Raw genomic sequence first — 25,490 nt, forward strand, 5'->3', positions numbered from 1 at the left:
GACTCACTCAACCATCTGTCTCTTTTGTATTCTTCCAAATGCCAAGCAATATCCAGGTACCAAGTGCTTTTGCCTGTACACTGAAGATATACACAGTGTATCACGTCTCATATAATCTTTTTTTGAGGGATGAGTGGATGGGCTATCAGAAGCTCCTTGGAGGCATAAGAAATGTCAGTGTTCCAGGAATTAGGCTGGCTTCCATATGTTCAGTTTTCTTCTGGGTACCACGATACGGTTTTACATTTCTACGATGCTAGTTTTTGAATTCCAAACATTTTTTCCTTTTCCTTCTCCCTCAGGTAGAAAGGGCTACCTGGCAATATTTTCTTTCTCTCCAGCTACAAACATAGGGAGTCTGACTAGGGACTAGTCATTACCCCTATTTGTGAGCATACATACATGGTTTAATATAGTGAATGGCGTCCAGCCTTCAAACCAGCCACTAAGAGGCACCCCTAGTGGTGATGGTGCATATTACACAAGTACCACCCCCTTACCTGGACCACCTCTGTATGTTGTTCCTCTGCAGTAACTCCGCTGGGTTATTACTGACTAAAGAGGCTGGGATGTTCCTCCCAAGTGGCCATGCATTGAAACACTTTTTTTTCAATTCCTTTTTTTCCCTGAGAGCAAAAAACAGAACTTATTTTGAAAAATATAGAGAAGTATAATAAAATCACTTGTAATACCCCATTCAGTGTCAGTTCTTTACTTCCCAATGGTCTTTTGTTATGTTTTTTTGTGTGTGTTTTTTTTTTTTTTGGCTGTGTTGGGTCTTTGTTTCTGTGCTAGGGCTTTCTCTAGTTGCGGCAAGCGGGGGCCACTCTTCATCGCGGTACACGGGCCTCTCACTGTCGCGGCCTCTCTTGTTGCGGAGCACAGGCTCCAGACGCGCAGGCTCGGTAGTTGTGGCTCACAGGCCCAGCTGCTCCGCGGCATGTGGCATCTTCCCAGATCAGGGCTCGAACCCGTGTCCCCTGCATTAGCAGGCAGATTCTCAACCACTGCGCCACCAGGGAAGCCCTTGCTATGTGTTTTTACACAGTACAATATATTTAATTTTGTATTATGGTTCTCATAACATTGGATTGTAAGCATTACCCATTTAAAAAAACTCTTTACTAATATAATTTCAATTGCAACATAATTTTTCATTTTGTGGCTCTAGTGAAGTTTAATTAACTACCTGTCTGCTGTTGGACAATTAAGTTATATGCTTTTATTTTCTGAAGTTGTAAATAACAGCAGCGGGGCTCTTTGTACATAGGGCTTTGTCGCGTTTCTGAATATCTCCATTGGAAGAATTCTTAGAATACTGGGTCAAAGGTCGTGGACCTTTTTTCAGACTCCTCATTCATATACCCAATCCCAAGGCATATTCAGATATTAAAAAGGCCATATTTAAATAGCATATAACGTTGCATGTCTGAATAGCTCTTATGTTTTTGATCATTGTTCTTTGTGATGAATAGAGATCAGGTCACACAAAAGAAAGCATGGTATTCATGTATTGTGGAGGAGAAATGTTATCAAACACTGACTATGCTGCTGTAGCTTATACACTGTTGGAAAACAACTCTTAGGAAAGTACAGGAGGTGGGCTTGAAGCCCTCCAAACTTTCAGAGATTCCACAGCCCTCAGCAGAACGTGGACTTCTCTTGATGCCCTTTTGTCAAGGCTGCAAAGGGGCAAAGATAACGATTCATTTAGCTCGTTTTTCTCTGCCACCCTCTAAATGGAACACAGAGAAAATGTTGGTGGATGTGCTCAGCAACGGCTATCAAATGTTGTGGGTATCGTAAAGGCAGACACTGCAATAGGCTAAAAGAGAGTGAAAATGCACAGTAGGCTGACAGACACTTTTCCTACTTTAGTCCTTCAGCACCCACTTCTGCCTTGGGACCTGCTTGTGTTGTAACAACATTGCTATCCGTCGGACCGTTACTAACGATGACGGTATGTCTCAAGGGCTTTTAAATCACTTTTACCGGCAGGCTTGGGCCTGGCCCTGCTAATCTTACTTTGCAGAGGGAAATTACTTGAGGTCGAGTTGCCAATCATTGGGTTTAGTGCTAACCTCCCATCCTGAGTCTTAGGTGTGTATTTGCCCCAAGGCAGGCAGGCTTGGTTGTCACTTTCATCACTGTCCTCTTCTCCAGACTCCTGGCAAATTGGATGTGTTGCCCTTTAGCCGAACCAACCAAGGACATTAATTTGAAATATCTGAAAGCTATTCGTTTGTCAAAAGATACTTCCAGTCACACAAGCTGTGGTGTTGACATCTCTGCCCCGAGCTGACTGATTGGGTTGTTTACTCCTTGAACATTCACATGCTCTGGGTCAAGGACAATGTAATGCGTGACCTTAAAGTGCTTTTCTCCCAAAGATGACGTATTAGCTACTGTACACACACACACACACACACACACACCCCTTTCTTTGGAATATAAACTAATAACACACACTCTATCGCACTTCAGTTTGCTAAGTTCTCTCACTTGGTCCTCACAATGACATCCTGAAATCGATGTTTTTAAATTTTTATAGATGAGGAAAATGGAACTTAGCACAATGTCAGCACTGATATAGTTGTTTATTCATGTTTTTATTTTCCTTACCTCATTTACAAAATATTTCAGAAGTCTGAAATCACATAAATGTAACCAATTTGCTTTTAAAAAATGAAGACTGCAGAATAAAACCAGAGGCAGGAAGTCAAGCTAGTGTAGATTGAGTCAAACAGGGCAAACGTTAGTATACAGTCATGCAGGCTGAATAGGCCTCCCCAGTTCCCAGCATTAGATCATAAATTGGGTCTGAGTTTCCTGGAAACCTAAATAAAAATGAAAAGAAACCATTTACAAGATTCACATCATTCATGAGGATAAAGCACGCCAGTTCCTCAGATGAAAGAACGCTTCCCTTACAGCTGAAAGAAATGTCTTCCACAGGTATTACTGGGTACACTGCTTCTCACTCCTGGCTGCCGGACAGGCTCACCTGGGCCCCATCCCAGATCAGTGAAACAGCATGTCTAGGGGGAGGCCCAGGTATCAGCATATTTTCTTTAGAACTCCCCAGACCATCCTAATGTGGAGCCAGGATTGAAAAGCACTGACAGAGTGAATTCTGAGTCACTCACGGAGCAGTATCCCAGGTAGATTTCTACGATAAATCCCAGAGTGAGGTCTGTGTGTCCACCAGCCTGGAGCAGTAGGGGTCAGTTTGAAAGCTGATCTGGACGTGGATCTTCCAGCTCAATTTCTGATGTGTTCCCTGGGAATGGGAGCAAGGGAGGGTGAAGGGTTTTAGAAAATGAAACTTAGATAAGCTGAGTATTATTCCCACGAACGGAACTTTGAGTAAAGTGATAGGTTATTTGGTGGCTATGGAGTGGAAAATGATTTCAGGGACACAACCTGACTTAACAGGGAGCCCATGGGAGGCTGACTCAGAGCCTAACCACCCCCAGTGGTCCATGGGGCCGCCTGATGGTCTGGAGAAATTGCCAACAGGTTTATTTTCTGCGTCTCTGCCTGCTACCTGTTTGTGACTCATGATTAGGAGAGGTGCACGTGGTTTCTCCCTTTTCCTGATATATTGGGCATTTCGTCAAGCATACAGAGAAAATAACCGCATTGGTAGAGGGCTTGCAGCTCTGCTTTTCCACTGACCCACGGCCCCCAGAGTTTTCTGTCTCATTCACTATCTGCAGAGGAGACACCAAGGGAATGAAAAGCTGCCCCAAGAAAAAGCCATCAAGCTTCAGACTTTGGGAAGCTCATGATAGGTCATTTTTTTAAAAATTTATTTATTTTATTTTTATTTATTTTTGGCTGCGTTGGGTCTTCATTGCTGCACGCGGGCTTTTCTTTAGTTCCAGTAAGCGGGGCTACTCTTCGTTGCCGTGGACAGGCTTCTCATTGTGGTGGCTTCTCTTGCTGCAGAGCACGGCCTCTAGAGCGCAGGCTCAGTAGTGGTGGCGCACGGGCTTAGATGCTCCACGGCATATGGGATCTTCCCGGCCCAAAGATCGAACCCGTGTCCCTTGCATTGGAAGGTGGATTCTTAACCAGTGCGCTACAAGGGAAGTCCCTTGATAGGTGACTTTAATTGCACCAAGCATTTCTATGAAATAACCTGGCGATAGTGAATATTTCTACAGGTAACACCATTAAAAGCTTGTCGTCATTCAGTGCTTTGCAGGTTTTTAAGTGCTCATTTAGGTCACATTACATTTGATCTCTCAGCTTCATGAGGGTATCCGTGGAAAGCAGAGTGCCCTATTTTCCAGCAGTTAAAGAAAGAAATTTCTATCACATAAGGTTTTCCAAGCCTCTCTGAAGATCAGAATCCCCTGGGACACTTGTGAAAGATCCACGCCCCTCCAGAAATGCTGGCTCACTAGTGCTTGGCTGGGCTAGGGAATCTGGGTTTTTTTCCTTTTTGTTAATAATCCCAGGTAGTTCTCATGTGTAGGCAAATTTAGGAAGACGGCACCTGAAGGAAACCTGGATAACAGATTGGTCAAGAAATAGCAAGAGTCATTGGGAAGAGTTTCTCTAGGTTTAAACTCTGAAGGATCTTGGCTTAAATTTTGCCCCCCAACATTCAGTAACTTTGTGAAAATTACTTACACTTTGTCTCCAAATTCCATAAATTAGGAATCATTCTATCATCAGAGAGTTAGTATCAGAAAAGATAACTAACGTACGTTTAATTGTCCACTACTAATACGGTGCCCAGAACATGGTAGCTTCCTGATATGTGACAGTGACTCATGCTAATGCCCAAGTGGCCAAATGCAAGTCACAGCTCTGAATAAAAAACCCTGAACTCTGCCTCCTTCCTAAAGTAATGGTTCTCAACGGAGGGCAATTTTGTTCCTAGGGGACATTTGTCAGTGTCTGGAGGACATTTTTGATTATCACGACGGTGGGGGGCTTGGTGGGGGGGGAGGTGAGGAGGGGGTTTGCTGCTGACACCTAGCGGTAGAGGCCAGGAATGCTGCTAAACATCCTACCATGCACAGGACAGCAAAGAATGATGTGACAAAATATCAGTGTGCATCTGTCGAGAGAAACCCTATCTGAAAGGGACAGTGAGACAAGTGAAACATCCCGTGAGTGGAGGGATAAACACTTTGAGTCATTGGCTTCCACACCGTGGAGGCGGATCCAGTGGGACACAGGTTGTTCCTGGTGGGTCAGCAATGGCTATGGATCTGCACCCTGGTAGTGCCCTTGATCGGGGCTGGCTTGTTACACACGCAGGTCCACCATTCTTCCTGTAGGATGCAGTGTGAGTGGCACCCCCTGGAGCTGTGCAGTGAGGCAGCCCTGGCCCGGACCCCACTTATCGCTTTGGGTAAATCTTTTTACCTCTAGTGTCTGAGCATCCCATTTGATGGATGATCATTAGACTCACCTGGGGAACCTGTTGACCTGCAAACTTGTGGCTCCATTCCCTGGAGGTTCCCCTTCAGTGGGTCAGCAAATGACCCTGGAAGCCATATTTATAAAAATCACCCAACTCTTACATTCAGGGCATCTACAAGATCTGGAAAATGAAGACCTAAAAGTTCTGCCAGCTATCACTTCTCTCACCTCGTGCAAATTAACAGTTGCTGTGGGTCTGAGGTGTTTGGATTAATTTCGTGTTCTCTATTTTTACTATTATTACTACTACTACTAACACTATTAATGGTACTTCCACTGCTAATAATAATAATAATGATAATAATAATAATAATAATTAACAGTAACACAGAATGTCAAGGGTAATACCCTGTTCTTTAAGACTAAAATGGAACAGTCTCAAACACCATCCCTAGTGTATATCTTCACATCTCACCAGGTATTCCGGGGTAGGGAAAACTTATCCCTCGCCTGGACCCCAAGCTCCTGCTTCGTCTGATGTCGAGATCAGTCAGTGTGTCTTCTTGTTATCTTTACCCATGACTACGTTTACTCAGACTAGTACAACCTCCACTCACACCAGGCCTCTGCATGGAAAGTAGACTTTACAAAAAGTTTGCGTAGGTTCAGGGGACTTGTGACAAATAACTTGATGTTAAATCATGCCTATCCTCTGCCTGAGAATTCTCTCTGCTTTTCTGCCAGCTCAGACTCCAGGCATTTGTCATGTTGCTAGATTCTGGCCTTCAGCCCTCTTTTGCCCCACTCTGTATGGCCAAATAAACAAAGAAATGAATGAATAAACAAATAATATTTGCATTTATAGATAAAATATATATGTGTATATGTGTATGTGCATTTTATGTGTATACATATATTTATGTATAAAATAATATATACGTGTATGTGTGTATAGACATATATTATATATATACAAACATACACACACACACACACATATATGTAAATGTTCTTTTGCAGAACAATTCACCTCGCTTCCTTTATTTCTCGCCAGAACACTTGGACGTAGTTGTTGTCATTTCCCTCGTTTTGCAGATGAAGACTTCATCTTCACAGCTCTTCAGAGGTTCCAGAGAAATCAAGTTTGTTGCTTGAGGTCCAATAGGGAGTAAGGGCTATAGGGACAAAGCAGAGACAAACCCCTGACTTCTCACTTCTAAATCCAGAACTTTCCCTTTCACAGCAGCAGTTCTCCACTCTGGATGCACATTAACATCACCTGGGGTGGGCTTTGAAAATCCGGATGCCAGAGCTCTAGCCCAGTACAATGAACACAGAATCTCTGGGTGTGGCGCTCAGGTAACTGCATATTTAGAACGCTTCCCTGGTGATCCTAAAGTGCACGCCTGCTCAGACCAGTCTGGAGACCGAGAACCATCACACACACAGAGGTAAAGGCAGTGCTCCTGGCTTTTCTGGACCATGGACTATGCCCTGCTTTGCTCCCACACCCTCACCCACCCTTCTTCTCAGTGTTGTCTTCAGACCCAAACTTTTGGATCATTTGATAACATTGCACGTGAGCATTTACCGGTCTGAAAAGTCTGTCCACAATCCTATTCTTTCTCATCCTCTCTTTCCTCTTTACAGGCATAAAGAAGCTTTCTCATGGCTCACCAGCCCCAAGCACTAGCTCCACGAGTTGCCTTACCTTGCCAGGTGGGTAAATATCGTTGCTTCATAATCTTAGTTGATCACAGACAGCAGAAAGGACCCGTTTCTCAGGAGTTGAGTTTAGCAGTTGATAAGTGGGGAATCTGGCCCCTTGTGTATCCTGTTGACCCCATGTTATCAGAGGGCTTTGTCTCTGTCATCCACATTTGTAAGGTTCTCCCAAGAATGCACATAACATATTCATAGTTGTTTCACAATCTTTCCTGCTCACTGATGGAAAGAGTAGAATCTTGATCTTCCTTAAGGTTCATCGGGACATGCTGTGCAAGTATTTCTTTGAGAGGCAGATGGCACAGGGGGAAGAATGAATTTTTGGTGAGAGAGAGAGACTTGGGTTCAAATCTCAGCTTTGCCATGTTCACACTGTGCAGGCTCACTACAGTTATTCAGCTTCTTGGAGCTTCTGTTTTCTCATCTGTCTGCATGATAATAAGAATTAGAAATAATACTCATCAATTTAACATAGTACTGACTCATAGAGGGTGCTCATAGCGAGTATCTACTACTGAGAAATAAGGAGGTCTTGGACGATCTGTACTGGATCCTATCTAACATTTACTAGAAAATTTTAAGCATTCATGACAATCCTGTGTAATCACTATTTAATATGAGAGGCACCTATTGGTCACTCTGTCCTCATGCATAGGCTTACATTCTCTATGCAAATTTGATTCCAAGTAAAACTTGGAAAAACACATTTATTTGGAGGGAAGGAGAGATTATAAAAGGTAAATATGGACATTGTAGAAAAATCAAAAAATAATACAAATTAAAAGAAGGAAAGATGTTGCCAAAATGCTACCACTCAGAGCTAATCAAGATTACCTCTCCTTCCAGTGTTTCTTAAATACCTTGTTTTTTTTTTCTAGATTGAGATTATACTCTACATGGAGTTTTGTTTCCTCCCTTTTAAAATTTACTATTACATTATGAGTTTTCCCCCATGTTATTAAATATTTTAAAAATATTTCAGCGATTGACTAACATTTCATATGATTATACAACAATTTATTTATATACAGCATCCATGGGAATTGGTTTCAGGACTACCCACAAATACCAGAATCCATGGATGCTCAAGTCACCCGCAGTTAACCCTCCGTATCTGCAGGTTCCACATCTGTAGATACAAGGGGCCGACTGTATTCATTAATAATCTGGCATTTATATAGCTTGCCTTTTTTTTTATCATTAATAACTTTACATTCTTGTACATAAGTCTTCTTCTGAGTCTGTAAATATGGATTTAAGACAGATTCCTGTAGGTACAATTACTGACTCAAAGAGTATGTACATACTTAGGTTCTTGACCCATTATTGTCAAAGTGATTTCCAGAAAAGTAATATTATTTTATACTTTTAGCAATGAGTTTGCCATTTCACTTTGCTCTTGCTACTGCTGACATTGATACTTCACTAATTTGATAAGAAAAATTATATTCATATTTTGTTTGCATTTAGTTTATCTTTAAAAAAATCTGTTTTCTAATGTTAATTTATCTTTTACATTGTTTCTTTTGGGAATTTCCATATTTCATCCATTCAAAGAGAGATAGTGACTTGCATTTTAGCTACTCTGAAATAGGAATGTTTTGCAAGCAATGGGGTGTTATAATTGAATTAACAGCATTTTTTCCTTGGTTGTACATGAAATAATAATTCACTTTATAATCAGCCGCATCTTGGATTAGATGAAATATAATCTATGTCCATCTGCTTTTTCAGCCTCAACTTCTGCAGTGTCCCTACCCCAGTCCAACAGCTGGACTCAGTGTCCACTGAGTAGCCCCTGAACTTACTTGCCTCTCACTCTGCCTAGAAGGGTCTTTACCCTTTTCTCCCCTGGTTAATTTCTCTTTGCAGTCTCTCCAAACTTTCTAGGTAGAATTAATGCTGATGTATAATTATTTGCTTATAAGTCCTTTAACCATTGATCAGTGGCTTTTTCAAGGGTAGGGACTGTCTCATTCTTTTTTGTCCCAGTGAGGTGCTGCTGAGGTGACAAGCACATACTGTGTGCTCATAAATGTTTATGAGGCCGGGTGCCCTGGTGTGTGAGTGAGCATTATCCAATTTAATTTATGACTAGATAGAAAACAGCCGTCCTCAGAAGAAGGCTCATCTTGGAAATTGGATTTGTATCAACTGTACTAACTTACAGCTATACAACTATAACTATACAACTATACTGACTGTTTTTTAGTACTGAGTAGACCTTGCTCTGTAGTCTCTGGAAGCCCATTTCATCTTGTTCCTGTTTGTGGTTTTGTGCTCTTAGGATTATAGTCATTATGAGGAAAACAGCTCTAAACCCAACAACTTCAGTGTGTAGTGATGGTGTTTGCTCTTCTTTGTAAAGTCATAACATTCCTGGGTCAGGTGGGACCTCTGACATACTGGACATCTGCACGAACGTGCAGACCTGACCTGGTTCCCACCTGCTATGCTGGGAACCTGTTGCTGGCCTGCTGGGATTCTAAGACCTCTGAGTCAGAGTCTCAGCCACCCTGTCTTTGGCTTTAGTTTCGCAGTCTAAAGTGGTCCCAAATTGGGTGTCAGGATCTGAGTTCCAACCACTCGAAAGCCTGTGGAGGTGGAGTGGGTAGTTCTTAAAACACTTGACATAATAAACCATGCTTTGTTTAGCAGACGCCCTCCACGTCACTCATAACGACAGCCAGCCCGCTGTTTCTCCTTGTGACCTCACGAATGCCACACGTTACCTCCCACAGTGCACATGCTTCTACCACAAACTCTTGGTGCAGGCTGTCAAGCAACTTAAAATATCATGTTTTAGGATACTCGAAGAGCCAAATGGAGGAATAAAAATCCTTTAAAACCAATAAAGGAGAATTATGCTGAAGCCAAACAAGAACAGAGATATGCAAAAGAAGCAATCCAAAATCTGAAATGTTAAAAAGCAAACAAACATATAGTCATTGGAATTTTTTAAAAACAAAGAAAAACACAGTTGGTGGTATAAAATCAAGGTAGAACACAGCTGAAAAGAGAATTAATGTTGGAAGATAGTCCTTAGGACTTTATACCAAACACATTGTACAGATAGAACCATATAAAAAAAGAAAAGAAAGAGCTTGAACCATAAAACTCTTAGAAGAAAACATCCTTATGACCTTGAATTAGACAACAGTTTCTTAGATATGATACTGAAAGCCCAAGCTGCCAAAGAAAAATTAATAATACAACTTCATCAAAATTAAAAACGTTCCATTATCAAGAAAACTAAAGGAAAATCCATGGAATGAAAGAAAATATTTGCAAACCATAAATCTGATAAGGATTTAGTATCCAGAATATGTAAAGGATTCTTATAACTCAACAATAAAAAGACAAACAAAACAATTAAAAAGTGGGCAAAAGATTTGAAGAAACATTTCTCCAAAGAAGATAGGCAAATGGAACGTGAGAAGATGCTCAACATCATTAGTCATTAGGGAAATGCAAATCAAAACCACAGTGAGATGCCACTTCACATGCACTAGAAAGGCAAGAATAAAAAGATGGATAATAACAAGTGTTGACAATGATGTGGAAACATTAGTACCACCATATATTGCTGATGGGAATGTAAATGGTGCAACTACTTTGGAAAACAGTTTGGCAGTTCCTTAAAATGTTAATCATAGAGTGACCATAACACCCAGCAGTTCCGCTCCTAGGTATGTTCTCAAGAGAACTGAAAACATATGTTCACACAAAAACTTGTCCACAAATATTCATAGCAACATTACTCATAATAGCCAAAAACTGGAGACAACCTAAATGCCCATCAACTGATGAATATATAAACAAAATGTGGTATATCCATACAATAGATTATTATTTGACCGTACTAAAGGAAGAAAGTACTGATACGTTCTACAACATGAATGGACCTTGAAAACATTTTGCCAAGTGAAAGAAGCCAGACACAAATGACCACGTATTGTATGATTCCATTTATGTGAAATATGCAGAATAGACAAATCTATAGAGACAGAACGTAGACTAGTGGTTACTAGAGCCTGGGGAGGGAGAAGAATGGAGAGTGAATTCTCATGGGTATGGGATTTTTTTTTATTGGTGAAGAAAATGTTTTGTAAACTGTCACTGTTTGCCAATGACATGATACTATACATAGAAAATCCTAAAGATGCCACCGGAAAACTACTAGAACTAATCAATGAATTTGGTAAGGTTGCAGGATACAAAATTAATGCACAGAAATCTCTTGCATTCTTATACACTAACAATGAAAGATCAGAAAGAGAAATTAAGGAAACAATCCCATTTACCATTGCAACAAAAAGAATAAAATACCTAGGAATAAACCTACCTAAGGAGACAAAAGCCCTGTATGCAGAAAACTATAAAACACTGATGAAAGAAATAAAAGATGACATATACAGATGGAGAGATATACCATGCTCCTGGATTGGAAGAATCACCATTGTGAAAATGACTATACTACCCAAAGCAATCTACAGGTTCAATGCAATCTCTATCAAATTACCAAAGGCATTTTTCACAGAACTAGAACAAAAATTTTTACAATTTGTATGGAAACACAAAAGACCCCGAATAGCCAAAGCAATCTTGAGAAAGAAAAACAGAGCTGGAGGAATCAGGCTCCCTGACTTCGGACTATACTACAAAGCTACAGTAGTCAAGACAGTATGGTACTGGCACAAAATGTAGGTGACACCTATGGTCACCTTATCTTTGAGGCAAGAATATTCAATGGAGAAAAAACAGCCTCTTCAATAGGTGGTGCTGGGAAAACTGGACAGCTACATGTAAAAGAATGAAATTAGAACACTCCCTAACACCATATACAAAAATAAATTCAAAATGGATTAAAGACCTAAACGTAAGGCCAGACACTATAAAACTCTTAGAGGAAAACATAGGCAGAACATTCTATGACATAAATCACAGCAAGATCCTTTTTGACCCACCTCCTAGAGAAATGGAAATAAAAACAAAAATAAATAAATGGGACCTAATGAAACTCAAAAGCTTTCCCACAGCAAAGGAAACCATAAATAAGGTGAAAAGACAACCCTCAGAATGAGAGAAAATATTTACAAACAAAGCAACTAACAAAGGATTAATCTCCAAAATATACAAGCAGATTATGCAGCACAATATCAAAAAAACAAACAGCCCAATCCAAAAATAGGCAGAAGACCTAAATAGACATTTCTCCCAAGTAGACATACAGATGGCCAATAAACACATGAAAAGATGCTCAACATCACTAATCATTAGAGAAATGCAAATCAAAACCACAATGAAGTATCACCTCATACCAGTCAGAATGGCCATCATCAAAAAATCTAGAAACAATAAATGCTGGAGAAGGTGTGGAGAAAAGGGAACCTTCCTGCACTGTTGGTGGGAATGTAAATTGATACACCCACTATGGAGAACAGTATGGAGGTTCCTTAAAAAACTAAAAATGGAACTAACTACCATACAACCCAGCAATCCCACTACTGGGCATATACCATGAGAAAACCATAATTCAAAAAGATACATGTGGACTTCCTTGGTGGCGCAGTGGTTAAGAATCCACCTGCCAATGCAGGGGACATGGGTTCGAGCCCTGGTCCAGGAAGATCCCGCATGCCACAGAGCAACTAAGCCTGTGAGCCACAACTACTGAGTCCACGCACCACAACCACTGAAGCCCGCACGCCTAGAGCTTGTGCTCTGCAATAAGAGAAGCCACCACAATGAGAAGCCTGTGCACTGCAACGAAGAGTAGCCCCCACTCACCACAACTAGAGAAAGCCCGCGCACAGCAACGAAGGCCCAATGCAGCCAAAAATAAAATATAAATAAATATATTTATATCAAAAAAATGGTCAACTTAAAAAAAAAAAAATACATGTACCACACTGTTCATTGCAGCACTATATACAATAGCCAGGACATGGAAGCAACCTAAATGTCTATCAACAGATGAATGGATAAAGAAGATGTGGCACATATATACAATGGAATATTACTCAGCCATAAAAAGAAACGAAATTGAGTTATTTGTAGTGAGGTGGATGGACCTAGAGTCTGTCATACAGAGTGAAGTAAGTCAGAAAGAGAGAAACAAATACCGTATGCTAACACATATATATGGAAACTAAAAAAGCTGTACTGATGAACCTAGGGGCAAGGCAGGAATAAAGACACAGACATAGAGATGGACTTGAGGACACAGGGGTGGAAGGGAAAGCTGGGATGAAGTGAGAGAGTGGCATGGACATATACACACTACCAAATGTAAAATGGATGGCTAGTGGGAAGCAGCCGCATAGCACAGGGAGATCAGCTCGGTGCTTTGTGACCACCTAGAGGGGTGGGATAGGGAGGGTGGGAGGGAGGCTCAAGAGGGAGGGGATATGGGGATATATGTACACATATAGCTGATTCACTTGGTTGTACAGCAGAAACTGACACAACATTGTGAAGCAATTATACTCCAATAAAGATGTGAAAAAAAAATGTTTTGTAATTAAATATTGGTGATGATTGCACAACCTTGTGAATAAAATAAAAAGCACTGAACTGTACACTTCAAATGGTGAATTATATGGTATGTGAACTATATCTCAATTTAAAAAATGAAAGAGCATGGAAGATAGATAAACAGCTCTAAAGGCTCAAATTCCTAGACAGTAAATGCACCTCACTTGCCATACCTAAGTAATACCAAACACATACCGAAATGCATTGTGTGAGATTGTTCCAATTATGTCAAGGGTGAGAAAATATTAAATGCTATAAGAAGCTGGTTATGTTCAAGGGAGCTGCAAGCAGGTTGCCTGTAATAAAATGACAACCAACTGACAGCAAAATTTGCATTAACAACAGTAGATGCCAAAAGATAATGAAGATATATCTTTCACAGGCTGAGGGAAAATAAAGCATTATATAATAGCTAAAATAGCTAAATTATTAGTTATGAATGAAGGCAAAGTAAAAACATTTTAGGTTTACAGTGACATAATTTAGCACTCCAGACTTCACTAAAAGAAGTATAAGGGATATACCTCAAGAAGAAGAAAAGTGAACCCAGAAGCAAAGTGTGAGAGACAGGAATTAATGGTGAGCACACAAGTAAATAAAGCATGTTGGTAAATGTGACTAACTAGTCACCATAAAAATAATGTCCATATTTTTTGCGTTAAAATAGGAAACAGAAGCTATAGATGGAAGAGGGGATATTTAAGAGGGAGTTAAGGAATGCTAAGATCTATTCTGTCTTTGGGCAGAGCTTTGTAATTTTGTAACTCTTTTTGTAACACAAAGGATCATCAGTAAAATAATAGAAATATAACCTATAGCGTCTAAGTCAGCAAATGAACAACAACAAAGAAAGGGAATACAGAAAATGTATCTACTTGATAGAAGGCAGAAAGGAAAAAAAAGAAGCAAGGAATAAAGAATGATTATAAAATTAGAGAGTAGAATCAAGTCCAAAACCAAAACAAAATTAGATAGTAGAATCAAGTCCAAAACTATCAGTAATAAGAATAATTGCAAATGGCTCAAACTCTGCTCTTAAAATACAGAAATTTGGATAAGAAAAACAAAATCCAGCCCTGTCCTGCTTTTAAAAGACACACTTTTAAGAAAAACTCCCAGAAAGTCTGCTAATGTATGGCAAAAGAAATTCCATGCAAAATATAAAGCTAGTTCTTTGAAAAACATCATCCATTTTAACATCTGTACATTATCCTATTATATAAATGTGCCACAGGATATTTAATCATTTTTCTGTTGATGGTGGTTTTCCATTTTTTTGCTTTTGCAAACAATGCTCAACATAATGTTGGGCAAGAAAAGCAAGTTTCAATAAGATTTATACCATCTAACACAACTTGTATTATCTTTTAAAACAAGCAAAAAAAAAGTGGATATTTTATGGTTGCATAGAAATGCAATAATTGAATGACTATATGCACAGGAATAATAAACATCAAATTCTGGATTTTTTTTGGGGGGGGGGAAGGGAAGGGTATATTAGGTACTTAAATTCTACCTTGATATTTAATCTCTTTAAACAAATTTTTGAACAAATATGCAAAATGTTAAGATCTGCTTAAACTGTATTGAGAGAGTACCTGGGTATTTGTTATATTATTAATTATAGTTTCTGTTTGCTCAAATATTATATATTAAAGAATTTCCTAAGTGAAAAATCTGTGACTGTCTTCCAAGACAGTTTTGTTTGTCACATGTGTCAGTCCTGAAGCCACCAGAGACCACTTCATTAAAGAACTGCTTGTGTGGTTTCCAAAATTATCAAAGCTTTCTCCTGAAACGCCAGCACCAGGAAACTGCTCTGAGGACATCACCTTGATTCCTTGCACGTCCATAGCAAAGTGACTCTTATATGGTAAAGTAATAGCACCTGCAGACAATTTTTTTCTAGTGCCAACTTCAAGTGTGCCCCATGAGGTTTGTGAACGCAGTCAAGCTCATGGGCGGGCCGTAAATGATGGAGAGCTGAGCAAATGTTGGCTCTCGCTGGAGGAGTGGCCCAGAGCTTCACTTCCAGTCATGACTGCTAACGATGGAGACTAGTCAGTGGCTTCTGAGCAGATGTCCCCGGCGCCTCGGTCACGTCACTTTCCCGAAGTGATCGTTAGATGGAAAGGTACAGTACCGTAGTCATTCGCTGATGCAGATAGCTGATTGCTCCTGTGTGTGCAGCTTCTGGCTTGCACGGTAGTGTTGGCAATAGATACAGCTCTGCTTCTAATCTCCGTTGCCTGATGTAGAAAGAGTTGGTGTGTTGAGATGCCAGCTGGCTTGCAATGACATTTTTTGTGTGTCCTGTTCTAGGAGACTACGGATAAAACATCCATCCAGAGGATTCCTCAGAAGAGAACTGACCAGCCTCGAGGTCTGAAGACATTTTAGGAAGCTTATGTTGCTTTTACAAAAACAAAATATTATGTTACTGAGTTACTGAAGTTACTGAGTGATTAACTTCAAAAATGGTAACTTCTGATCTTCCTAATACAGGTTTTTAACAGTAAATACTTTGGTACGTATTGCACATCTATCAAATATCAGGGACAATGCTAGGTTCTTCACACGTATTATCTCATTTAATCTTCACAACAACCCTCTAAGGAAGGTACTGTTATCTCCATTTCACAAATTAGGAAACTGAGGCATACTCAGATAAATAGCTTGCCCAAAGTTAGCAGGTGGCAAGCCTGTACTCTTTGCTCGAGTTTCATTGTCAGGGGTAAAGACTGATGTCAAACAGTCCACACTGGAACAGCCTTTCTTTCACAGTTGTACTCTGCCTGGGGTAGAGTACAATTATGCATGTACCGATTTCAGGCACAACTGTGGGGTGTGGAGGGATCCTGCATTGTCTTAATTTTAAGTAAAGATTCCCATGAGTGGTCTCTTTGCAATTGCCTTTTATCTTGAGTTCAGTTTAAGGGATGCCAGTTGTCATTCTTACTATGGACTAGAGCAAAACACATTTGTTATGCGTGATTTAGCACTTCAGAGCTCTAGAACCCTAAAGAAATTTAACTTTACAGGCTTCTTCTGGCAGAGGTCATAGTTGGTGTGAGCGAAGGACAGAGCTACTGATTTGGCCTTACACTCCCCATCTTCAGATGCACACGTGGAAAAATGCACACACTGATGAAAAAAATCGAACAAAAGACTTAGCTTGCGTAATCCCCCAAATATTTTTCTCCTTTGAAAGAGCATGCCTCATGTTCTTTGTGCTTGCCAGGAGAAACAAAATGAAAACAAAGAACTCAATTGAAGATGATCATCTCCTTGAGGGAGGACTTTCTTATTCTTTTTTATTAATTAAATAATATTTTTATTAAATTAAATGATTAATCATTAAATCATAAGGTTGCAGGGCATTTAATAGCTAGCAGTTGTTTGAAAAAGAAAAGAGCTTATTTTCCAGCCTTACCTAATTGCTCCTACTCTTTCACCTGTTTGTCAGAGAGACTTGAAAACTGTGCCTCAGCCTCTCCAGACGGTAGTAAGACCTGAGTTGAGGTTATACCTTTGGTGTAAAACAAAAGTGCTCAGGCCTCAAATTTGAAACTTCAAAGGAAAGGAACTTGCCGACATTCTTCTTTGAGCAAACACGGGCAGCAAATCTAGGTATCAAGGCATTGCTGATGCAAGGGAGAAATATTAGGTCTTGTAGATTCTAGTCAACTGTGTCAGCTGGTGTGTATTCTAAGTGATTGCCCTCTTCTTTAGTAAATGAGAGATTTATGAAGGTTACTGAGTATGATGCTGAGTAGTTTACTCATTCATTAAATATTTTTCAGCACCAGCTGTTATCAGTACTGGGATTAAATTCTGGCGATGCAAATGTGTATAACACCCTGTCCCATCCTAATGAAGTTTATAGCCAGGATCAGTGATCTATAGGGTGAAGCATAAGGAAGAGGTATCTCAAAGACCAGGGAATCAGTGATTCAAGAATGGCTTCCAATGAAGGTGACTCAAAGAATTACTATGGCTCAGCATAATTAATGCAAAGAGTCTTAAGAATCAAAAGTCATTTGTTTGTCATTTTCCTAATTACGTCAAGATTAGAGTTCAGGGACTGAAACTCCCTCCATCCTGGTTGGGTATCTAAGCCATACTTCCCATCTGGGGGTTCCAGCACTCTACACTCATGGTTAGGAATAGCCAAAGCCTCCGTATTTGATAAATAGTTTAGAATGTGGGATAGATGTTTCTGCTTTGCTTAAAATGGCACTGAGTTTCAGCAAACTGTTTCCCATAGGTAGCTGAATGAAAAAAAAAAAAAAATATATATATATATATATATATATATATGTATTTTTTTCCCCACAAATGCCCATTTTGGATAATTAGCCTTTTGTGAATCACAGTGGTGTGTTCTCTGCCAAATAGTCACAAATAAATTCATTAAGTTAATCTCTTTGTTGTGTGCTGAGGTCTTCCATGTGGTAAAATCCATTTGTACGGGGAATGACATGACTTTTCTACACTATAATAAGAAATCCACCAGGCAGGCCACCATTAAAAGGCTCCTGGTGATGACCTTTCATCTCTTGTGCTGTGTAATGATGGTAGCCACATACCAAGCACCTACGGCATACTGGTACTCCGCGAGGTTGCAAGGTACCATACGTACATTATCTCAGCTATAGCCCCTTTAAAATCCTCACAACAACCATGCAAAGAAGTTACCATTTTCCCCATTTTACAGAAAAAAACAAAAACAAACCCAAACCCCTGAATCCCAAAACAGATTATCTCCTTAGGATCTCACAGCTGGTAATAGCTTAATCCAGTTCTGTGACACCCCAAACCCCGCTTCTCTCACAATACCACACCACCTCTCCCAAAAGTAGATCTTCGTGGATTTGATTCTTGTCACAGATCTTAGCATGTGGCCAAGGGTTGGCCACTCCTGTGTGCAATGACCAGACCCTGTCAGCTGCCCCAAGCATCCCTCGAAACTTAAGGATAAGCCGACATATTCTCAAAACAAACTCGGCACCTAAGCCAGTGGTTCTCAACCTGGCTACGAGTTAGAACCACTGGGTGTTACAAACATACTTGCTTGGGCTTCACCTTAAAATAACAGATTACTTTCAAGACTCCTGGAGGTGGGGCTTAGGAATCAGTAAATTTGAAGCTTTCCAGGTGATCTGATGGGCATCCAGGGTTGAGAAATGAAGGTGGAAGCAAACAGCTTCAGGTTGGATGAAGGGCAACAAAACTATGTGGTTTATTTTTTTCCCTGTGGCCATGTATTCCTCTGGGGACCTGGAAATGCTGGTCAGGTGATCTTTCCACACTAGGGAGTGGTTTGGTTCAGGCAGTGTCAACTGGCCTTTTTCTGGATACCTTCTCAGACAGCAAGCTTCCTGTCTCCTGTGCTCTTTGCTCTGTGAGCTTCAGATATGGAACCAGTAGATTAGTTAGTATTCTCATTTTCTTGAGGAAGAGTCCTCGGAGAACCAGAGTCTTTTCTAATGTAGATGCTGGGTTTAAATATTCTAGTTTTAATATAAACTACACCTTGAAGAGTTTAAGAATAGACCCTCACCTTAGACAGCACTACATCTAATGTGCATGGTTTAAGAGTAATTTTCTGGCTGGGTTCATGGTGCTAGATTGTATTTCTGCAAAAGGAAGGAACACCTATCAGCGTGGCCTTCGTTGTAATGCTTTCATGTCTTGAGGAGACAAAGGAATTCCCTAGGTGGGAAAGTATTCTGCTGCTGAGTTTTCCTGGCAATTGCAAATCTTCCAGATAATTCCTGAAATGTAGGCTCTTCCTCTGAGGAAAGGGATGGAAACTGATGCTGGGTGAACACCTGCTATGTGTCAGCTCTGTGCTGGCTGTTTCTCATACGTTGGTTTCTTGTCATTCTCACTCAGGCCTCTGCAGTGAGTGTTACTATCTCTGTTTTTTTCTTTTTATGGGAAACTGAAATTACGTGTCCCAGTCATATGGGGACAGAGAAAGAACTGAATCTGACTCCCTTCCAAGGATGGGCGGGGGGTGACTACAAATGAGATAATGGATATAAAGACACTGAACGGTGCAGAAGACAGGCCATGCTACTGGGCTCCTTAAACAGCAAAGCCCCGGGTTCACGAAAAGTTGTTATACTTCACTTTCATTTTTAAAACTGTTTGCTGGGAAGCCTAGATATTGAACAAGGACCAAGTCTCCTGTTCTGGTTGAAACAAATTAACATCTTCCACTTGCCCTTTAAGGAAAAGACCAGCTATGAAAAACCAATTCAGCCAAACTGCTAATTTTAAAGGGTGTGTTTCTTCCTTGGGGACTGGGATGAACCCGTCTTGATTCCACTCTCTGTGGAGCTGATGTTAACAGTGAGAGGAGTCTCCTGGCTGATTGCGTGTCTTCCCATGAGCTTATCTTCAGAGCGCAGTTAATTCATACCAAATGTGCTAGCGTGGCTGCCTCAATCAGAAACAGGTATAAGTCGGGTTTGGAATTCCAGATGCTCTGAGAAGATGTCCCAGAAAGAAGCTAGAAGGAGTCCAGAGAGAAGACAAATCCAGAGGGCGAAACTGATGTCAGGCCGATTCTCTGAATAGGGCAGAAGGAGCGAGCAGCACCCTTTCCACCAGCCCCAGATCGGCACTGCCAGGGATGGTGGTGTCTGTCCCAGAGTCTTTCCAGAGCTCCGTTGGCTCAGGCTTTAGTCCCCCCTTACCCACCAGCAGTTCCCCTGGACATGGTCACTGTCACTACAATAATAATAAAAGTTGCCCTTAACTGAAGGCCTTCTTTATGCCAGACACTGTGTTTCACGTGGTTCACGTGCCCCATCTCGCTGAGTCCTCCCAAGAAGCCCTGTTAAGTGTGTAACGTTGCTATTCAGAGGGGAAAACTGACACTTAGAGAGGGGAAGTGTTTGCCTAAGACTAAACAGCTGGGGGAGGTGAAGGAGGCTTTAAAACCAGGTCTCTGCGACTTCACAGCGCCCACCCTTGCTCTCACGCCTTAGTCAGACACCAGGAACATCTTCTTTGGTCTTACTCTTTGCTTTTCCAAGTGCTCAATATATTTAGAAAAGATCGCTGACTCTAAGTGTTGGCTCTTCTTGTTGCAGATTTCCTCACAATCCTCAGGTGATAGCATCAAAGTTGTTTTTTCCAACAAAAAGAACATTTTTTTCTTCATTTCTCAGAGCTTTTGTCTTCGTGGTAGACCCAACAGGAAGAACAAACTATGTGGGTAGGAGAGAAAAAAAAAAAGCCTAATTTTGAAGACTACAAGTAACTTTAATTGATGCATAAAGGACTCCTCGCCAGCCAGGCAGTTTGTTGTGATCAAACTATAGCAGGAGCCCTGGCTAGTTCTTTACAGTTTATAGAACACTTGCAGCGTGTGCAAAATATTATTATTGTTGTTCCCTTCGTGAAGATAAGGAAGGGGAAGATTGGCGAGACTGAAACAGTAGTTTGAAAACTCCGGCACAGTGGAATTATCTGAAGAGCTTTAGAAACTCCTGAGGCCTCAGCCTAACCCCACACAGATTCTGCTTTCATGGGTCTGGAGTACCCAGGATTTTTCAAAGCTCCCCAGGTGGTTCTCATATGCAGTGAGGGGTGAGAACCACCAAGTTAAAAATTTCACCCAAGGCCCTGGGGCTCCCCTGACTTGATTGCTTGTCTCCAGTGCTTAGACTTCTGGAACACCTGTTCCATCCCAAACCCACGTAGGTGAGGGAAGAGACAAAAGCAGCTATTTAAGAGACCTGTTAGCCACGATTTTTATGCAATTCCTTCCTGAGCCATTACCACACCAATTGTATTAAGGGGGAATGATCTGCTTTTGCTTTGGGGAAAGTATGATTATGGCTACTAACAATGGTATTCAAGAATCCCATATATCACAGATATATACTCAAATTATTGATAGTATAAATGAATTACTATTTTAACTTATTGGTAGTTATTAAAACTTACTCTGAACTTTGGTCTCGGGTTATTTTAAATATGTGAGGTCTGAGGCTAGACCAGTTGGATGTGAACCCAGAATCCAGACTTCCTGCAATGCTAGCTGTGTGAACTTTGGCAAGTTACTTAAGCTCAGTTTCCTCACTCAAACTTTGGCAAGTTATTTAAAAGCCTCAGTTTCCTCACTCAAAAAGGGGGTGATAATAGTGCTTGCCTGTTGAATTGTAGTGAAGATTAAAGGCTGGTTCACATTAAATTCTTAGCATTGTGCCTAGTACACGATGTATGTCAGATATTATCATTATTTTACCATCACGGATCCTGAAATGAAAATCACAGGCTCAGTTCTTATATCATTTTATCCTCGTGGAACGGATGTTGACATGTCAATCCCTTGCAATTCAAAACTCATGGATGATTTTTGAGCATTTTTATAAGGACTTTGCATCAAATTTCAGACAGATATCAATAGACACTATTTTAGAAATGGAATGTATGGCAGTGGGATTTTGTTCTTCATGTAAAACAACATTTATGAGGCAATAAATGATTTTTTTTAATCTTGTTAGTGGATGTGTTGTGTTGTGTGTGTGTGTGTGTGTGTGTGTGTGTAAATGCAGTTAGAAAATGTCTACATGTGGAAATGTTTTTTCCAAAGGTCATGTTATGGCATTATCTTTGAAAGAGAAGAAAACACATGCCCAACACTTTTTTTTTTTTTTAAAGGTGCCAATATTAGAATTTATTCAGAAGCTAAGAGTAAACCAAGTTTCTGCCTTTGGAGGCAGTCCTCTGCAGCAGAGATTCAGAAATTTTCCCAGTTGCTGCTGCTGTGCAGTGGCCCTGTAAGATCACACTGAAGCCGTGGGGGATTGAAGACGCAGAATTGGGTTCTAATGCAGATCATGGTTTACTGCACGGGAATTAGGCTGCACGTAGATTAGACGAGCACTAGTGACCATTCCTTCTGCCTGCTCTCAGTGCAAACAACAGGGCATACCGAATTAATAAGATACAACATGTTATGACATGATAACGACAGTGATAATGAATTAATCCAGTTTTTCTGAAAGTGTGACATGCTCCTGATAAAGGGGGCACCTTGGCCTAATCAAAATGAGAAAACCACATGCTGTTGGCTGTTCTTAGGGATTCATAATACATGTCGCCATCATTTAGGTCTCTGAGAAGTCCTGCCATGAACATACTAGTTTAACTTTAACCCAGTTACATTTGATATATGATTAAATCGCAGTCTATTTTCTGAAGAAGAATAAGTCTATGCATTATTTTCCTATGGGAAAAAAAAGTAGCCACCAAGCAAAGTGGCCTCAGAGAGAGAGAATAAAAAGTTGGTGATGGCAGATGAAAGGGCGGAAGTCATAGACACCTTTGGGAGAAATTGCGTTTATGAAAAAGATAAGATTTAAACAAATGAGGATTAAAACTCCTAAAAGAGCGTTAACGTCTATGAAAAACAAACATTGTAATTGTATTATAAAGGTTGATGATGTGTCAGTTTTTGTCTTGAACTTTTCTTTTCCTAAGCACATTTGAAAGTAATATAGATAATGACTTTCCCAAGTTCAGGTTCTGTGCAGAGATACGTGCCTTTGTCAAATCTTCATTAGCCAATGAGATCGTTTTCTCCAAGTAAATTGCTCTAGGAGACAAGAGCAGACTTTGTGAACGTGTCCCCAAGAGGAAAAGTGTCCAACTTGTTGATAATCAAGCATATGAAGGGGAGGGGATTCTGTTCCCAATTTGGTTCTTCTCTGCTTGGGGCGGGGAGGGGCTTGGGTTGAGGGAGCAGAAGAGGATTGTAACACTACTGCCTGGGTTCAGCTGTGGGAGGTACCCAGTCATCGAAAGGGAAAGGGCCAGACCTCCTTCCAGAAATATCTCAGGAATCCCCAAAAGATAAATGAAAGAGTCCTTAAGTGGCCACAGCACCAACCCGGAAGAAAGGCCCCCATTAAATTCAAAATGGTGCCCTCATCCCAGGTGCTGCTGTTTTGCCCTGTCATCATTTCATGTTCCCCTGTAGAGGGGAAAGGCAGTCAATGCGTACAAACAGCACTGTGTGAATTTTTCTTTATTCCCACATTTTGAGTGAGGGTGACAGCAGGCATGTAAGTATTTCCACAATCTCGGTGGGGAGCCGATCTCTATCAGCGGATTCAACTCTATTTGCAGCGACTCCAGTGGCAAGGAGAGCTTTCGTTCTGACAATCAGAATTCTAGCAAACGGTAAATGTTTCTTCATGCTGAGAAGTAGGAAATTCAATAATACTTTGGCTGGGTTCATGCTGAGTAGTGAAAATAGAATGAATAGGGAGAGGGGCTGTGACTTAAAGACCAGTAAATCAGCTAGCCCAGAAGTGTGGGACAATCAGCTTTTAATTCGAAGCCCTCGCCTGTTTCTACTCCATTCTCCAGGGTAACGGGACTGTTTTTATATTTGTTCCTAGAGTGTTTTGTGCTGCAATCCCTTGTTTACCCCAAGAAACAGAATTAAACATTCTGAGATCTTTAAAAAAAAAAAAAAAATCTACATATGCATTATTATGGCACTATAGGACCATTTGCTGAAAATCTTAACTTATGTGTTAGCCTAACTCCAAAGGCAAAGTAGGTGTGGAGCTTGTAGTAATAGCATTACTTATTATGATTGATGGAACACTTTTTCTTCTGTAAGCAAGTCACAGGTTTCAGAGGGGGTTACTGGAATGGAAGCCCCATGAGGGTAGAGGTTTCTGCCTGTTTTGTTCATTTTTGTATCAGCAGGACAGACAGTTAAGTGCTTTAAGAAGTCGGTGAATGAATATTGATCTCTAGGCTGTGAAAAGTATACTCAGCTATGAGTGCTCTGAAAGGTCTCGGACTAAAGTGCAGAGTAAACTCAGTTTTCCTGACTTTCCATCATGTATAGTTTTGTAGAATAGCTTTGATACTTGATTCTATGGAAGAAATTTTTAGTAGTGTGTTTCTTTTTAAAAAGTTACATCACTAAAACTTGATCATCATAGAAAAAATAGAAAGTGTAAACAATTAAAAAGAAATAAAATTGCCGTGTTTATACTACTCAGAGATAATCACTGCTATGGTTTAAATGTATGTTCTCCCAGATTTTCCTATGCACACATTTATATGTTTTTATAATATTAAGATTAGACATATATATGCTTGTTTTCATTCAGCAGTACTACATCCTAATAGGTGCGTAGTATATATCATTGTTGTTTTAATTTTCAATTCCCGAGTGACAAAAATTGTTGAGCATCTTTGCCTATGCTTTTTGGCCATATGTATATCTTCTTTGGCTAGGAGTCTGTTCAGATCTTTGCATATATTTAAATTGGGTTGTTTGTTTCCTTTTGTTGAATTTTAAGAGTTCGTTCCATATTTGGGTACAAGACCTTTATACATGTGCTTTGCAAATATTTTCTCAGTGATGTGCTTCTTATTAGCATTCCAGGATTGCGTGCCACTTTGCAACCCTAAAAGCTTACATACAGTGCTAAGTGCTGCTTAATGAGATGGCTGTGCTCACCTGTGTTTGCTTTGCTATTTCCCAAAGTGTCGCCACTGCTCCCTCTCACTTCCTTAACCCCATCCATTCATTGTCAAAGAACCTTTGTATTCTGGGGTCATCACTGTCTATCTCTAGGAATTTTTTTTCCTAGGCATTTGTCTTTATTTATTTTAAGTGAATGACCAAGGTGATGATGTGCTTATTCATCTATTTGCAATAAGATTTCTAGTGAGAGTTTTACCCTGTTTGTTTCCTGGCTTTAAAGAAAACAAACAGGTCTGGGGGCCAGGAAGTCGCCCGCAGGATTTAGGAGCGCTGTGTAGTTGGTGAGGCTAACCGTTGTCTGTCTTCCTTT

The 25,490-nt window shown here is 40.4% G+C and overlaps 1 protein-coding gene across 4 annotated transcripts in view; it reads left to right on the plus strand.

The window, feature by feature from the left end:
• PDE1C (phosphodiesterase 1C) overlaps positions 1–25,490 on the plus strand; it is a 529,341-nt gene that overhangs the window by 501,533 nt on the left and 2,318 nt on the right. For 2 of the 4 annotated variants that reach the window (XM_036863443.1, XM_036863448.1), the window contains 2 exons: positions 7,033–7,101; positions 15,967–17,929. In XM_036863443.1, coding sequence (XP_036719338.1) covers positions 7,033–7,101; positions 15,967–15,980 — 83 coding nt within the window. In that variant the 3' untranslated portion in view covers positions 15,981–17,929. Of the gene's footprint in view, positions 1–7,032; positions 7,102–15,966; positions 17,930–25,490 lie in introns of those variants that run through there. The other 2 variants (XM_036863442.1, XM_036863445.1) reach the window with 1 other exon arrangement.

The sequence above is a fragment of the Balaenoptera musculus genome, chromosome 9 (genome assembly GCF_009873245.2).
Source record: "Balaenoptera musculus isolate JJ_BM4_2016_0621 chromosome 9, mBalMus1.pri.v3, whole genome shotgun sequence".
Lineage (NCBI taxonomy): Eukaryota > Metazoa > Chordata > Mammalia > Artiodactyla > Balaenopteridae > Balaenoptera > Balaenoptera musculus.